This window comes from Poromitra crassiceps (genome assembly GCF_964638095.1).
Source record: "Poromitra crassiceps genome assembly, chromosome: 28".
In the NCBI taxonomy this organism is placed as follows: domain Eukaryota; kingdom Metazoa; phylum Chordata; class Actinopteri; order Beryciformes; family Melamphaidae; genus Poromitra; species Poromitra crassiceps.
The window spans coordinates 10217428-10235536 of record NC_139651.1 but is presented as its reverse complement, the minus strand read 5'-3'; the positions used below and the strand labels follow the sequence as shown (position 1 = coordinate 10235536).

Genomic DNA, 18109 nt, shown 5'->3' with positions numbered 1-18109 from the left:
TGCAGTCTCATGTAGGAACTAGCTAGCAGCTAGCGGGTGTAGTTCAGTCAAAAGAAAATAGTTCCTCCATGAAACTGCTCATAACAAGGTCTGTGGATTATCTTGAGTAATGGGGTCATGCTTTCTGGAAAGAGACATTGCTGTTGAGTTTATCAAATGTATTTCTTTGGCATTTTGAGCACCACAAGCCGAGTGCCATCCAGTTCAATTGTATTGGAGAGAAGGCAGAAAGTCTGCGGCCGATATCTCCAAAACTCAGGCAACTAACACAAAACGATATAGATGGATAAATAGCACTACAGGTGAGAGGGAATATATGTATTTTGGATTTTAGGGTGAGCTGTTCCTTTAAACGAGTAGGACACAGTAGTGGGTTAAACCAGTAGGACACAGTAGTGGGTTAAACCAGTAGGACACAGTAATGGGTTAAACCAGTAGGACACAGTAGTGGGTTAAACCAGTAGGACACAGTAATGGGTTAAACGAGTAGGACACACAGTAGTGGGTTAAACCAGTAGGACACAGTAATGGGTTAAACCAGTAGGACACAGTAGTGGGTTAAACCAGTAGGACACAGTAGTGGGTTATTTTCAGAAGTGACTGTTTGGAATGTCAGACATTGTTTTAATGAGAGCCATGCCACAGCTCAGCAGTGGGTTCGGGAGACGGAGCGAATGGCCCTGAGTTCCCCCCAGCCGGCCGCTCCCCTCAGGGAGAGTGTATAAACAAGCCCCTCCTCCCCTCCCCCCCCCCGGCCTTACCATCCTTTTTAATTAAGGTGAGGAATTCCACCACTCCCTAAAAAAACGAGGAACACTAAAGATGGAGGGAGGCCTCTCTCTCTCTTATACCTTTCAAGTCCAAACTATTTTGTTGCCAAGTATGCTGTGTTTTCTTTAATTTGACCTGACTGTTCATACACACACGCGCGCATGCGCACACACACACACACACACACACACACACACACACACACGCGCGCGCGTGCACGCGCACACACACAGTTACCCCCATTACGGACAATACTTCCCCAGTGAGTAAGCAAAAATGTACGCATAGACAGTGGCTCCTTTCACCCGGTGAGTCAAGTTGCTTTTTGAGGAGCTGTGAATCAAGGCAGCATCCTTGGGATAAATAAAATGGTGGGGGCGATGTCTGCTCATAGAGATGCAAAGTGAACATCACTTCCTGCTTCAGCACTGTACCAGAGATTTTCATCTGCCATTTATTTTCCCATAGACATTTCGTAAAAATAGTTTTACCTGGTCAAACCAAACGGCTCCGCTATATTTAGAATCGGGAGAGACCATAGAACATTTCACTCGGACCAAAACTAAAAAATATATATATATTTTCTTTAAACACGCATTTTTTTTAAACGTTTTGGTCCGAGTGAAATGTTATGCGATCTCTCCTGTTTCTAAATATATCTGAACCGTTTGGTTTGAACCAGTAAAACTCTTTTTATAAGCATTTTACGAAATGTCTATGGGAAAATAAATGACGGATGAAAATCTCTGGTACAGTGCTGAAGCAGGAAGTGACGTTGCGCTTTGGCTCTCTATACAAAATGCTTGTTGGCATGAAAATCAGGCTCGTTATGTGTTTGTGTTAAATGTAACGTTAGTCATCTCGAAACCTTTTGCTCGCACAGAATCGTCTGTGTGTGTTTAAAATAAAGACTGACAAATTCCAGGTGGCAACATTTTTCCAAAAATGGATTTATCGCTTTTTGGAATGAAATCCTTCAAATGTAAACAGCAAAGAGGAGATGAACAGTCAGGAGCAACAGCCACTCACAGTATCCTCACCACGGCCTCCATCTTCAATAGGCCTCTGTTCTCTGCTGTAGCATCTAATGTGTTTCTAGTTGTCCAAACACTCTCCTTCAAGCCTGTCTAACATTACACCTCTAATGCTTTTCTAATGGCCTCTTGTCCTGCTTAATCCACAGAATCAGCAGAAAACATCTCGAGAGATTTCCTTACAGGATTTATGTGCAAGATTTGCCAGCACAAACACATTGTCACGTTTCGAAAAGACATTACTTTGAAACTCCACGTGAGAACATTTATCCAGTTAGCTATAATTACGTTCTAACGTAGAGGAAACACAGCTTCAGACTTTTTCAGTTTGTTTCTTTTTTAATCTACATTTCTCATTACGCCTTAACGGTTTTTTACGTTAAACAACAATTACGCAGAAGAAATTGTAGCTAGTGGTTTCCTGTCCGTCTGAGCTCATGCTGTCAGTTAGTGATCGTGCGGTTCTGCGTTCTGTCTGTCTCCTCCAGCTCTCCGTAGCCGATCGGGGCGATCCATCATCAACGGGAACTGGGCCATCGATCGGCCGGGGAAGTACGAGGGCGGGGGAACCATGTTCACCTACCGCCGACCCAATGAGATCAGTAGCACAGCGGGGGAGTCCTTCCTTGCCGAGGGGCCCACCAATGAGATCCTGGATGTTTATGTGAGGAACTAATCAGCTTGAACCTACAGATAGCTACAGTAGCTCATTCACCATACAAAGCTTGTTACCAAAAATAGTTTGACCTGACAAAATAGGGTTTGAAGACATGGTTTTCTGAACCCTAAAGGAACAGTTCACCCCAAAATGAAAGTTCTATTGATCTACTCACCTCCATGCCAGTTGAAACACAGGTGAAGTACAGTACAAGTACAGTACAACAGAAGCCAATGGTGACTGCTTCTCTCTTGAGTTAATTGTGCTGGCAACCTCCCTGTATGGACAAACTTTCAACTGTGTTTCAACTGACTTGAGGGGGAGTAGATGATGACGACAACAACGACGACGACGACAGTTTTTGGGTGAACCGTTCCTTTAAAGGGGACTACATTTGTTTGAGGGTTGTTGGCTGAATCTGGTGTTTTTGCTCTCAGATGATCTACCAGCAGCCTAACCCTGGTGTTCACTACGAGTACATTCTCCCCTCGGACAATCCAGTCAGCCCTCAGCACCCAAACCACAGACCAGATGGTGAGTCTGACCCACTGTCCATGGTGCCCTCTGTTCAGCCTTTCCTTCCATCTTTCTGTCTGGTTCCATCCATCCATCCATCCATCCATCCCTGGCAGTACATCACCCACACCCTCATCCACCTCCAGTGGCTCCCGGTCAAATCCCACACCTACAAAATCCTCCTCCTCACCTACAAATCCCTCCATGCCTATACCCCCCAGGCCAGTACCTACTGTATCTGACCTCCTCCACCCCTGTACTCCGTCCCGGAACCTGGGACACGGGGGCTGCTCTCCACCCCCACATCAGACTGCAAACCTTTGGACCAGAGCCTAAAAACCCACCTGTCCAACAAGGCCTTTGCTCCTCTAGTCAACTCTCTCACCCCCGTCAATCATTGCTATTATTTTTCTCTGTTCTTGTCTTATTTGTTCGTGTTTGCCTCACGCTGTAAAGCGTCCTTGGGTTTCTTGAAAGGTGCTAGACTAGATGAATCTAAGTTTTGATGATGATGATGATGATGATTATTATTAATATGATCCATCCATCCATCCATTAATCCATCTCTCCATTCAATTAGCCATCCATCCACTCATCTACAGTATAGTCCAAACTTTTTCTATCTGTGTCATTTGTCTATTTTCCATCTATCTATTTGGCACATTTTGTCCAGTCATTCTTCCACCCATATTCCTGACACAACATAACCTCCTGTGTTCGTGCTGTAGAGAACATATTCCTGACACAGCATAACCTCCTGTGTTCATGCTGTAGGGAACATATTCCTGACACAGCATAACCTCCTGTGTTCATGCTGTAGGGAACATATTCCTGACACAGCATAACCTCCTGTGTTCATGCTGTAGGGAACATATTCCTGACACAGCATAACCTCCTGTGTTCATGCTGTAGGGAACATATTCCTGACACAGCATAACCTCCTGTGTTCATGCTGTAGGGAACATATTCCTGACACAGCATAACCTCCTGTGTTCATGCTGTAGGGAACATATTCCTGACACAGCATAACCTCCTGTGTTCATGCTGTAGGGAACATATTCCTGACACAGCATAACCTCCTGTGTTCATGCTGTAGGGAACATATTCCTGACACAGCATAACCTCCTGTGTTCGTGCTGTAGGGAACATATTCCTGACACAGCATAACCTCCTGTGTTCATGCTGTAGGGAACATATTCCTGACACAGCATAACCTCCTGTGTTCATGCTGTAGGGAACATATTCCTGACACAGCATAACCTCCTGTGTTCGTGCCGTAGGGAACATATTCCTGACACAGCATAACCTCCTGTGTTCATGCCGTAGGGAACATATTCCTGACACAGCATAACCTCCTGTGTTCATGCTGTAGAGAACATATTCCTGACACAGCATAACCTCCTGTGTTCGTGCTGTAGGGAACATATTCCTGACACAGCATAACCTCCTGTGTTCGTGCTGTAGGGAACATATTCCTGACACAGCATAACCTCCTGTGTTCGTGCTGTAGGGAACATATTCCTGACACAGCATAACCTACTGTGTTCATGCCGTAGGGAACATATTCCTGACACAGCATAACCTCCTGTGTTCATGCTGTAGAGAACATATTCCTGACACAACATAACCTCCTGTGTTCATGCTGTAGGGAACATATTCCTGACACAGCATAACCTCCTGTGTTCATGCTGTAGAGAACATATTCCTGACACAGCATAACCTCCTGTGTTCATGCTGTAGAGAACATATTCCTGACACAGCATAACCTCCTGTGTTTGTGTCGTAGGGAACATATTCCTGACACAGCATAACCTCCTGTGTTGGTGCTGTAGGGAACATATTCCTGACACAGCATAACCTCCTGTGTTCATGCTGTAGAGAACATATTCCTGACACAGCATAACCTCCTGTGTTCATGCTGTAGAGAACATATTCCTGACACAGCATAACCTCCTGTGTTCATGCTGTAGAGAACATATTCCTGACACAGCATAACCTCCTGTGTTTGTGTCGTAGGGAACATATTCCTGACACAGCATAACCTCCTGTGTTCATGCTGTAGGGAACATATTCCTGACACAGCATAACCTCCTGTGTTCATGCTGTAGAGAACATATTCCTGACACAGCATAACCTCCTGTGTTCATGCTGTAGAGAACATATTCCTGACACAGCATAACCTCCTGTGTTCATGCTGTAGGGAACATATTCCTGACACAACATAACCTCCTGTGTTCATGCTGTAGAGAACATATTCCTGACACAGCATAACCTCCTGTGTTCATGCTGTAGGGAACATATTCCTGACACAGCATAACCTCCTGTGTTCATGCTGTAGGGAACATATTCCTGACACAGCATAACCTCCTGTGTTCATGCTGTAGAGAACATATTCCTGACACAGCATAACCTCCTGTGTTCATGCTGTAGGGAACATATTCCTGACACAGCATAACCTCCTGTGTTCATGCTGTAGAGAACATATTCCTGACACAGCATAACCTCCTGTGTTTGTGTCGTAGGGAACATATTCCTGACACAGCATAACCTCCTGTGTTCATGCTGTAGAGAACATATTCCTGACACAGCATAACCTCCTGTGTTCATGCTGTAGAGAACATATTCCTGACACAGCATAACCTCCTGTGTTTGTGTCGTAGGGAACATATTCCTGACACAGCATAACCTCCTGTGTTCATGCTGTAGGGAACATATTCCTGACACAGCATAACCTCCTGTGTTCATGCTGTAGGGAACATATTCCTGACACAGCATAACCTCCTGTGTTCATGCTGTAGAGAACATATTCCTGACACAGCATAACCTCCTGTGTTTGTGTCGTAGGGAACATATTCCTGACACAGCATAACCTCCTGTGTTCATGCTGTAGGGAACATATTCCTGACACAGCATAACCTCCTGTGTTCATGCTGTAGAGAACATATTCCTGACACAGCATAACCTCCTGTGTTCATGCTGTAGAGAACATATTCCTGACACAGCATAACCTCCTGTGTTTGTGTCGTAGGGAACATATTCCTGACACAGCATAACCTCCTGTGTTCATGCTGTAGGGAACATATTCCTGACACAGCATAACCTCCTGTGTTCATGCTGTAGAGAACATATTCCTGACACAACATAACCTCCTGTGTTTGTGTCGTAGGGAACATATTCCTGACACAGCATAACCTCCTGTGTTCATGCTGTAGGGAACATATTCCTGACACAGCATAACCTCCTGTGTTTGTGTCGTAGGGAACATATTCCTGACACAGCATAACCTCCTGTGTTCATGCTGTAGGGAACATATTCCTGACACAGCATAACCTCCTGTGTTCATGCTGTAGGGAACATATTCCTGACACAGCATAACCTCCTGTGTTCATGCTGTAGAGAACATATTCCTGACACAGCATAACCTCCTGTGTTCATGCTGTAGGGAACATATTCCTGACACAGCATAACCTCCTGTGTTCATGCTGTAGGGAACATATTCCTGACACAGCATAACCTCCTGTGTTCATGCTGTAGAGAACATATTCCTGACACAGCATAACCTCCTGTGTTCATGCCGTAGGGAACATATGCCTGACACAGCATAACCTCCTGTGTTCATGCTGTAGGGAACATATTCCTGACACAGCATAACCTCCTGTGTTCATGTTGTAGGGAACATATTCCTGACACAGCATAACCTCCTGTGTTCATGCTGTAGAGAACATATTCCTGACACAGCATAACCTCCTGTGTTCATGCTGTAGAGAACATATTCCTGACACAGCATAACCTCCTGTGTTCATGCTGTAGGGAACATATTCCTGACACAGCATAACCTCCTGTGTTGGTGCTGTAGAGAACATATTCCTGACACAGCATAACCTCCTGTGTTCATGCTGTAGAGAACATATTCCTGACACAGCATAACCTCCTGTGTTCGTGCTGTAGAGAACATATTCCTGACACAGCATAACCTCCTGTGTTCATGCTGTAGGGAACATATTCCTGACACAGCATAACCTCCTGTGTTCATGCTGTAGGGAACATATTCCTGACACAGCATAACCTCCTGTGTTCATGCTGTAGGGAACATATTCCTGACACAGCATAACCTCCTGTGTTCATGCTGTAGGGAACATATTCCTGACACAGCATAACCTCCTGTGTTCATGCTGTAGGGAACATATTCCTGACACAGCATAACCTCCTGTGTTGGTGCTGTAGAGAACATATTCCTGACACAGCATAACCTCCTGTGTTCATGCTGTAGAGAACATATTCCTGACACAGCATAACCTCCTGTGTTCATGCTGTAGGGAACATATTCCTGACACAGCATAACCTCCTGTGTTCATGCTGTAGAGAACATATTCCTGACACAGCATAACCTCCTGTGTTCATGCTGTAGGGAACATATTCCTGACACAGCATAACCTCCTGTGTTGGTGCTGTAGAGAACATATTCCTGACACAGCATAACCTCCTGTGTTCATGCTGTAGGGAACATATTCCTGACACAGCATAACCTCCTGTGTTCATGCTGTAGAGAACATATTCCTGACACAGCATAACCTCCTGTGTTCATGCTGTAGGGAACATATTCCTGACACAGCATAACCTCCTGTGTTCATGCTGTAGAGAACATATTCCTGACACAGCATAACCTCCTGTGTTCATGCTGTAGAGAACATATTCCTGACACAGCATAACCTCCTGTGTTCATGCTGTAGGGAACATATTCCTGACACAGCATAACCTCCTGTGTTCATGCTGTAGGGAACATATTCCTGACACAGCATAACCTCCTGTGTTCATGCTGTAGGGAACATATTCCTGACACAGCATAACCTCCTGTGTTCATGCTGTAGAGAACATATTCCTGACACAGCATAACCTCCTGTGTTCATGCTGTAGAGAACATATTCCTGACACAGCATAACCTCCTGTGTTCATGCTGTAGAGAACATATTCCTGACACAGCATAACCTCCTGTGTTCATGCTGTAGAGAACATATTCCTGACACAGCATAACCTCCTGTGTTCATGCTGTAGGGAACATATTCCTGACACAGCATAACCTCCTGTGTTCATGCTGTAGGGAACATATTCCTGACACAGCATAACCTCCTGTGTTGGTGCTGTAGAGAACATATTCCTGACACAGCATAACCTCCTGTGTTCATGCTGTAGAGAACATATTCCTGACACAGCATAACCTCCTGTGTTCATGCTGTAGAGAACATATTCCTGACACAACATAACCTCCTGTGTTCATGCTGTAGAGAACATATTCCTGACACAGCATAACCTCCTGTGTTCATGCTGTAGAGAACATATTCCTGACACAGCATAACCTCCTGTGTTCATGCTGTAGAGAACATATTCCTGACACAGCATAACCTCCTGTGTTCATGCTGTAGGGAACATATTCCTGACACAGCATAACCTCCTGTGTTGGTGCTGTAGGGAACATATTCCTGACACAACATAACCTCCTGTGTTCATGCTGTAGGGAACATATTCCTGACACAGCATAACCTCCTGTGTTGGTGCTGTAGAGAACATATTCCTGACACAGCATAACCTCCTGTGTTGGTGCTGTAGGGAACATATTCCTGACACAACATAACCTCCTGTGTTCATGCTGTAGAGAACATATTCCTGACACAGCATAACCTCCTGTGTTCGTGCCGTAGGGAACATATCCCTGACACAGCATAACCTCCTGTGTTCGTGCCGTAGGGAACACGGTGAACGGGCAGGGCGGGTACGACCATCACAGCAACGCCCACCCGGAGGGCTACGACCCGGCTGGAGGGGGGCGCTACCCTCCTCGCCTCCCCGACAACCAGGTACCGGCAGTGCAGCCGCCCAGACGCCAGAGAGACTACAACTGGAAACTGGCCGGTGCCTCAGAGTGCAGCGCCTCCTGTGGTAAAGGTCAGTCAATGCAATTTGTATTACTTGCGCATTTTACATTTGAGGCATTTAGCTGACGGCTTACAATTAGTGCAACAGTAGAATATGCTTGAATTCCAAGATTACCAACATTACAATAGAAAAACAAAACAAGGATAAGGCTGGTGTTTTTAATGCATAATACATCAACAAATCCTATTAAAAATATAAATATATAATATGTAAATATATTTTGGAGACGCTGCATCATCTCTAGAGTCAGGCTAACTGTCAAATTGTTTTTCTTATTCCCCACATTCCCTTGTTTAGTAACACAGAGGGAGCAGGGCAAACATAGCATTAGCATGATGGCATTAGTAAGTGAAGCAAACATACAATTTCACAAAGCTGCTATTAGGAGGGGGCCAGTTGTGACGAGTGTCTGCAGTTTGTGATTACATTTCACAGAGTGAGGCATGCACTCATATAGAGTCCAGGCAGGACTCACTCATATAGATTACCAGGTGCAGGTGCAGTGTGTGAATATGTGTCTCCTGTGTGTTTTTCAGGTTTCAGATACTCCATCTTCCACTGCGTCCACCGGCTGAACCATGAGCAGGTGTCAGACGCTTTGTGTGACAGCAGTACCAGACCCAGTCCACAGGAGGAGCCCTGCAGCCTCCAGCCCTGCCCTGCCTTGTGAGAGAGCCCTCTTTTCTACTATCAGGCTTATACAGTAGGGCCACACTTATACAGCAGGGCCACACATGCACACACGCATGCACGCAGCGCATGCACGCACGCACGCGCACACACACACACACACACACACACACACACACACACACACACACACACACACACACACACACTGCTGTATATTCTATCTGTTCGGCTCTCCTCTTCCCCCTTCCCCTGCTCCCCTCCACCTCCTCCCTTTCCCTCCTCTCTCCTCCCCCACATCCCCCCCTGCTCCCTCCCCACCTCCACCTTTTCCCCGCTCTCTCCTCCCCCACATCCCCCCCGCTCTCCCTCCCCTCCCCCACTTTCTCCTGTTCCCTCCCCACCTCCTCCCTCTCCCTGCTCTCTCCTCTCCCCCTTCTCCCCCCTCCCTGCTCCCTCCCCACCTCCTCCCTTTCCCTGCTCTCTCCTCTCCCCCTTCCCCTGCTCCCTCCCCACATCCTCCCTTTCCCTGCTCCCTCCTCCCCCATATCCACCCCGCTCTCCCCCTGCTCCCTCCCCACCTCCTCCCTTTCGCTGCTCTCTCCTCCCCCCTTCCCCTGCTCCCTCCCCACCTCCTCCCTTTCCCTGCTCCCTCCTCCCGCACATTCCCCTGTTCCCTCTTTTAGCTCGTTTAGCTTAAAATGCAGAAGCAACAACTCTTCAGGTCTGGTGCCAACGAGCAGTAACCATGTATTCAAACTGTCACTGAGAGGTCATGAAGAAGAATAAAAAATAATTCAGCATCGCTATCTGAGAGGACTGAATGATGTCAACAGAGGAGGCTGCTGGGTTTGGATTCTAATTTGTGGCTACATTATCAATTCCTTGAACGGTTTGACTTGTAGATGCAAAAACATGTCTTCAATCAATCAATCAATCAATCAATAATAATAATCAATAAATCACAATGGAAACAAAGTCAATAGCAGGATTTGTTTCTGCTATTACAGAATAGGCACTACAGCAGCTGATGTCACTGAGACACCTTCAGTCAGAGGACAGACAGTAGCCTCAAAAGACACTGTCCTCACCAATGAGCTGCTCTTGTGTGTTTTCCCGGGAGCAGCTGGGACATCGGGGAGTGGTCAGAGTGCAGCAAGACGTGCGGCCTGGGCATGCAGCACCGGCAGGTCCTGTGCCGCCAGTTCTACGCCAACCGCACGCTCAACGTCCACACCAGCCGCTGCCTGCACCTGGAGCGGCCCGACACCGCCACCACCTGCCAGCTGAAGATCTGCAGCGAGTGGCAGATCCGCACCGACTGGAGCTCTGTGAGTGGCAGCTCCACGTCTCTTTATCCCTGGTTACAGCTTGCAGGTGGCAAAAACTAATTCTAAAAATGGATAGTTCTGGTCCACTATTTAAAAAGCTCTTTAAAACACCCGTTTAAAACACGTGCTAAATACAGAGGCAAAGGGAACGTCACTTCCTGCTTCAGCACTGTACCAGAGATTTTCATCCGCCATTTATTTTCCCATAGTCATTTTGTAAAATGCGTATAAAAATTGTTTTACTTGGTCAAACCAAACGGTTCAGCTATATTTAGAATCGGGAGAGACCATAGAAAATTTCACTCTGACCAAAACTCGGAAAAATATTTTCTTTAAACCTGCATTTTTTTTAACATTTTGGTCAGAGTGAAATGTTATGCGATCTCTCCTGTTTCTAAATATATCTGAACCGTGTGGTTTGAACAAGTAAAACTCTTTTTATAAGCATTTTACGAAATGTCTATGGGAAAATAAATAGCAGATGAAAATCTCTGGTACAGTGCTGAAGCAGGAAGTGACGTTCCACTTTGGCTCTCTATACAGCCTGGGAACCTGACGAATCCGTGAGCTCACGTTTTATTTGCTCTGGTAGACGCGTCTGGTCCCATTCAGACACATTTCCAGCCGGCTTGAAAACTCTCCGGCCAATCACAACCCCTTTATTACACGGCTTTGTATAATACTCTATTCTGATTGGTCAATCATAGCATTCTACGTTATTCCTGTATAACAGACTGCTGCTGTGAAAGCCACTCTGATTGGTTGGAGGTCTATATCCACTTTGCGTTCCAGAGGCATTTTTGGTCTGCGGCGCCCGTTAATAACGTCCCCGTGGAAATCGAAATTGCACGGGGAGTTTCCAGACTCATTCGCATTTGCGAATTGCTCCGGCGATGTCGCGGCTATAACTTCAATAGGAACGAGCCAAACTAAAAGTACAAATTACTAAAGCATAAAATTTTATTGAACATTTGTCTTTTTTGTATTCATCTGGGTGTGTTAGTGCTGTTTTAGAAAGGCAATAAAAGTCTCAAGGCTGTGCTTTATGGTGAATGCTTCACATTGTGCCTAGCCTACCGACGCCTCTTAGCCACCGGTGCGTACAGTCGTTCCCCTAAGCACGTTCCAAAAAGCATTACACATAAGCCAATGATCCAACCAACAGCTAACAAGGCTACAAGTAGCTACTCATGCAGAAACATCAAGAAGCAAGGCATTCTTCCCAGCACTGTACAGTAGTGTAACCACGCCCCCTCCCCCCCCCCCCCCCTTCCCCCCTTCTTCCCCTTCCCATAGTGCTCTGTGCCATGTGGGCTGGGTCAGAAGTCGCGGGAGGTGCGCTGTGTCAGCAACGTGGGCGACTTTGTTCCCGACGAGGAGTGCAACATGAACCTCCGGCCCGGCGATGTGGAGAACTGTGACATGGGGCCGTGCGCCAAGAGCTGGTTCTACACCGAGTGGGGCAACAGGGTAGGTATCGGAGACCCTGCGCTATCACGTGAAATCGTAGGATTTCACTTTTTTTTTTTTTTTGTGGCGGACACACAACTTCCATTCATTTCCGATACAGTGGCAGCCATTGTTGTGGAAGCCACCGCGTGTCATGCGTTTCTCTCCTCCACCTGTCCTTCATTGACACCGCAAGCGGTTCTTTCTCTCCACCCATAGTCTCAAATCTCTCAGTCTGATCATGCTGAAACGGAATGAATAAAATAAGAGCTACGGAGAGAGAAGGGTTTTCTTTAAAGATAGGAGCACATTAGAATAAGTAGAGGAGGATGATACCGGGAGAAGGTGCTTCTTGAAGACAGAGGAGTAGGGGAGGAGGATTCAGCCCAAAGCAGATGACGTGGAGTGACCGCTGTTCAGGCTGGAGAAGGGGGTTATTGGGGCGCCAAGAAAGAGAGAACAGTTGAGTTCGGTTGGAAAGGTGACCAGGCCTCTGCATGGAAGGGACAGCTAAGAGATGACCAGGCCCCGCCCCACAGGGAATATATATATATATATATATATATATATATATATATATATATATATATATATATATATATGCGCGCACACACACACACACACACACACACTCCATCTCTCTTTCCTTCTCTCTCTCTCTCTCTCGGAGGAGGAGACCTGCAGTCTTGCACGCACACACACACGGGACACGCCCATATATATATACTGTATATATATATATATATATATATATATATATATATATTATAACTGGGGATCCAGTATGAGAAAAAGACAAAGTGTATTTACCCAGTGAGGTGCTGATGATGGGAGCACATGAGCTCGTAAAGAGAGGAGAGAAATCACTCACAGGCTCTCCTCTCCTTTTTGGGACATTTACTGTAGAGCCGCCGTGAAGCAAAGCTTTGTGCTGAAAATGTCAGCGGTCCAATAAATGGCCCAAGCGGTTTCCAGCTCCTCTCTCTCTCTCTCTTCACAGATCAGTGGAGAAAGCTAATCTTGTGTGTGTTTCCTCCTCCTCCTCCTCCCCTCCTCCCAGTGCTCCGCCGAGTGCGGCATGGGCGTGCGGAGCCGCGGCGTCCTCTGCCTGACCAACCACGTGGGCAGCCTGCCCCTGGAGGGCTGCGGCAACGAGCGGCCGGCCGACTCGCAGGTCTGCAACAACGGCCCGTGTGAGAGTCGCATCGAGTGGTTCACAGGCCCCTGGAGCCAGGTACTGTAGTGTAGGAGGAGGAGGCCCCCCAAGAGGGCACCACCGGCTTAGAGGGAAGCTTGTCTGGAGCAGCTCAAAATACCTGGGATTTCACAGTGATTTTACAGTGACATGTTACAGATGTCTTTCTCTCCCTCTCTCCCCCCCCCCCTGTGCTGTGATGTCTCATTACACCCGTGTGGTCCGTGCTATAATTGCACCCCCCAGTGTTCTGCAGAGTGCGGCGCGGGCAGCCAGCAGAGGGCGGTGGCGTGTCTGGTGAAGTCGGACGAGGGATACAGCGTGATGCCGCCGTACGAGTGCTCCTCGCTGGAGCGGCCGCTCGGCCAGCAGAGCTGCCACCTCAAGGCCTGCGGGGCCAAGTGGTACCACACAGACTGGAGTGCTGTGAGTAAGATCTCACACCCTCTCCCCCCTCTCACACAAACTACCGCCCCTGTATAGCTGTTGAAGTGTAGTTGCTCAGTGGCCAATAGTACAAGCTCCCAGATGTCGTTGTGTTAATGTATGTAACCCTTGCTCCACCTGCAACTACTCCTTGAATCCTGACTCTCTATACCACCTTCCTATCTCTAGCTATGACCCCTTAACGCCTAGACCCGCCCCCCCCCCCTTCCGTCGAATCCCCACTCTCTACGACCTTCCTATCCTTAGCTACGACCCCTATTCACTAGCCTCACTAAACGGCCATGAGTTGGTGAGTGAGCGAGTAACTGAGTGCCCTGATGACTTTGCCATCTTCTGACCCCGGTGCGCCTGCTGGCCAGCGCCGTGGGAAAAAGAGATAACCAAGAATGTGAATGTGTTCGGTCGAAATGTAAGAATGGAAGTTATGAAAAGGAATGGGTTACACAGCATTAATAGGAGTGCAAATTAGCAGCAGTTAGTGGCGCAACTTCTTAAGACGGATCATTTTGTCTCTCTCACCTTTTGTTGCTTTGTTTTTCTCTATTAAAGTTGTTTTATCTTGTAGTGTAAAGCGTCTTTGAGCACAAGGAAAAGCGCTATATAAATCTGATGTATTATTATTATCATTATTATTATTATTATTATTATTATTATTATTTTATTAATCCGGGGCTGTTGTTCTCGGACACCTCTCCCTGCAGTGTTCGAAAACGTGCGAGGGAGGCTTCCGCGTGCGGGAGGTGCGCTGCCTCTCTGACGACATGCTGTCCAGCGACGGCTGCGGGGACCAGCTGAGACCAGCAGACAGGGAGGAATGCAACCCAGAGCCCTGCATACCTCAAATAGGTCAGTCAGTCGTTCACCTCCAGTAGTAGAACCTGGAATACGATGAACCTGAACGGTGTTCTTCTGGCCCAGCGTGTGATGCTGATGCAGCACTGGTCCTTAATTGTCTCTTTGTTTAAATAAGGATCAGCTAAAGTATTGCCGGGAACCTTCGAGTCTAACAACACGTTTGTTCTCGTTTCAGATGAACACTGCAGAGACAAGTACTTCAATTGCAACGTGGTGGTCCAGGCCCGCCTCTGCGTGTACGATTACTACAAGAGCACGTGCTGCGCTTCCTGTTCGCGCGTGGCCCACAGACAGTCCATCCATCGGGGCCGCAGCTAGCCCCCAGAGCCCCTAGGTGGGGCCAGACTCAGCACCCGCAGCAGGTCGCTCTGCTCAAGGGGGGGGGGGGACTGCCTGGAACTCGCCTTTTAAAAATGGACACTTGTTTTTTTCCGAGTGCCTGGGATACAAAGTGAAGAAGGAGCATTTCTCTTGGAGATGGCTACTGGGAAGAAAAAAAGAAGGAATATCTTGGGATAGTGGAGGACCACTCAGCGGTTGGATGGATACAGCTCCACCGGTGATGAGAGAGACATCGGTAGCGAACGGAGGCGACCTGGAAAGACTTTATGGATTGTAACCGTCCAATAAAAAGAACCTCTCTCTTTTTCTTTGCCTCGTGGTGGCCATGGGAAGCAAGTCTGCAGCTGTCGTTCACCTGAACTGTAAAATCACAACAGTGAACTGCTACTGTGTCTGAGCTGCCATAAAGGACCTCATGGAATACAGTAGTAACATGATGTGTAATGGATTGTTTAATGTGGATAATGTATAGACTGTATATATTCTAATAAGCTTCTTTACGCCACAATCCACAGATTTACTCACATGTTGTATGAAGTTGACTCACATGTAACCTGCCATAACAGACTATTTAACTGTCACCCACATAGGTGCTCAGATATTTCCCAGCATCATCAAAAACAAGACAGTGCAGTGATTATCTCTCCCCCCCCATCATACCTCCTTGTTGCTGTTGTATGAAGATTCTGATTTTGCATTCTTAGAATCAGCATTTAGAATCAGGAGAGACCATATAACATTTGTCATTTGTATTTGACATCTTGTTCCCCTGCTTAGACGGCCATGAGAAGACCTGATCAGCACCACAGATCCGATCCGAATCAGATGTTCTGTGTAAATGCAGCCTATGTAATATGTACTGTATGTATAGATGTTTGTATGACTGAGTGAATGAATGACTGTTGTTTTTCTGAAGGCTGCTCAGACAGTCCGCCCAGCGACTGGAGAGAGAGAGTCCTATTTTATTTATTTGTGTGGGTCCCCAGGGAGGGGCGCCGGTTTATCGGCCACCAGTGGCCCCTTTTGGCAGCAGGGATAAAGCCTTCGCTGCCTCTCCACCAATCACAACCTCGAAAGGGAACGTCTCCACCAATCACAACCTCGAAAGGGAATGTCTCCACCAATCACAACCCTCGAAAGGGAATGGAGGCATTCCACAGCCCAAAGGATGGTATAAGCAGATGGTCAGAAATTGAATGTATCAGAGAGAAAAGGTCAAAACAAACTGCATTTTTGTTTTTCTGTGGGAATGATTATTCCAGAATCTAGAATTCCCGGTCCAGAAGAATGACATGAAACCCCATCAATGGATTGAATTATATATGAAATATGGCAGTGGTTATTAATCATTGATTTTAAAGAGAAAACATTTTACATTTTACAACTATTCGTCTCGCTCATGTACAAGGGTTACATTAAAATTAAAACCCTAGTTTTCCTGAACCAGATTTTTCTACCATAATCCCCTTTATCAGTGCCATTCAAAAAGCCCTACTCGTCCAACTGTTTGTGTACTACAGCTTTTATCACTTTCATCCAAGCACTATCAACTTACCTCTGATCCATAAGTACTGTAAGCGTATCGATGTTTAAGTTCAGCACGACTCAAGTATGCAGTGAATTCTCTCCCTGAGGGAATGAATAATTCTGAATGTGCCAATATGAGGGCTTGACTCGTGATTATCCTAGAGAATTAGCAGGACTAACAAACCAGAATCCAGCAGTATTCAATATACTAATGCAATTAATGTACCATCTGTATTCACATTAATTCACATTTCAATTATGCAAAGTTCGACTGTCACGAGGAGTGTTCTTTTTAGACTGTATGGTTAAATAAACAAACTACTAATTATGTGTGTACACTTTACAGCATACTCTAACTTTTCTGTTGTCTGATGATTCCTAAGTTGTTGCAGCAGTTTTACATGAATGAAACACAGGCAGTACGGGTGAGGTGGTGACGATGACATCATCTCTGGGTTCATGCAGTAAGGATAGTCATCCATCTAGAGGACAAAGGCAGTATTACAACACACAGATTTTAGTCCCACCTTTTATGATTTCCATGCATCCGATCCATCTCTGGAAACTGTCAGGAAAATTCAAGTTGTGTTCCAGTCTACTCATTTGGTTCAACTAATTTAGGGTTCCTACACATTTTCCATTTCAAAATTCCATACTTTTCCAGACTCAAATTTCCAAACTTCACCTGAGTACACAAGGGCGTCACTTTATGTTGAAAAGTGGTGGGGACATGTCCCCATTGTAAATGACACCTAATGTACAGTATGGCCACACCAGTTTGAAGGTTTTGGGTTTGAGTCTCAGTGAAAGCAGAAGAACTTCCCAAGTAAAGGCAAGCTCTGACAGAAATGACACAACCTCATGAGACTCTGTGGCTCCCAGAGATGAAAAACTGAAAAGCTCTGAGAAAAGCTCTGTTAAGAAGTCTGACCCAGTGGCTCAGAGAGTTGTGTTACTGCCCAGCAGTGTTGAGCTTGTGGTGTCAGTTTTGAGGTCGTGGGCTCAAGTCTCAGGCCCCGTTCCAATACCCATACTTCCATACTATTTAGTAGGCAAAAAAAGATTTAGTATGTCCCAATACATAGTATGTCAGATGCAGTATGCCAAGAGTACCAGGATGTTGTACTACATCAGCTCCTATTTCGGAGTATGCATCGATGCATGCTTCACCAGCCAATCTTCCCCACAATCCTTTGCGCAGCAGGAAGTTATGTCTTCTTCTTCTTCTTCTAATGTTTTATGGCGGTTGGCAAACAACTTTTTGTGCATTACCGCCACCTACTGGAGTTACGTCACACTGACTGAGCTGCGTGTTCATGAATGAGATAATTAACTTTAAGAAAGCCTTGAAATATGTTAAAACCAAACAAGCATGGTGTGTACCAAAACATGCATATCTTGATTCCTGTTTAGAACTCTGACT

General features: G+C 46.3%; 1 protein-coding gene across 1 annotated transcript in view; it reads left to right on the top strand.

Annotated features, from left to right (window-relative positions):
- The window catches only part of thsd4 (thrombospondin type 1 domain containing 4), a gene marked incomplete at both ends in the record, with an annotated part of 69450 nt that extends 54315 nt beyond the window's left edge, over positions 1 to 15135 (top strand). The window contains 10 exons of the mRNA XM_083662468.1: positions 2294 to 2469; positions 2901 to 2997; positions 8722 to 8919; positions 9447 to 9576; positions 10667 to 10871; positions 12168 to 12341; positions 13381 to 13554; positions 13762 to 13941; positions 14664 to 14808; positions 14993 to 15135. Coding sequence (XP_083518594.1) covers positions 2294 to 2469; positions 2901 to 2997; positions 8722 to 8919; positions 9447 to 9576; positions 10667 to 10871; positions 12168 to 12341; positions 13381 to 13554; positions 13762 to 13941; positions 14664 to 14808; positions 14993 to 15135 — 1622 coding nt within the window. The remainder of the gene's footprint in view (positions 1 to 2293; positions 2470 to 2900; positions 2998 to 8721; positions 8920 to 9446; positions 9577 to 10666; positions 10872 to 12167; positions 12342 to 13380; positions 13555 to 13761; positions 13942 to 14663; positions 14809 to 14992) is intronic.
- Between the last annotated feature and the right edge of the window lie 2974 nt (positions 15136 to 18109).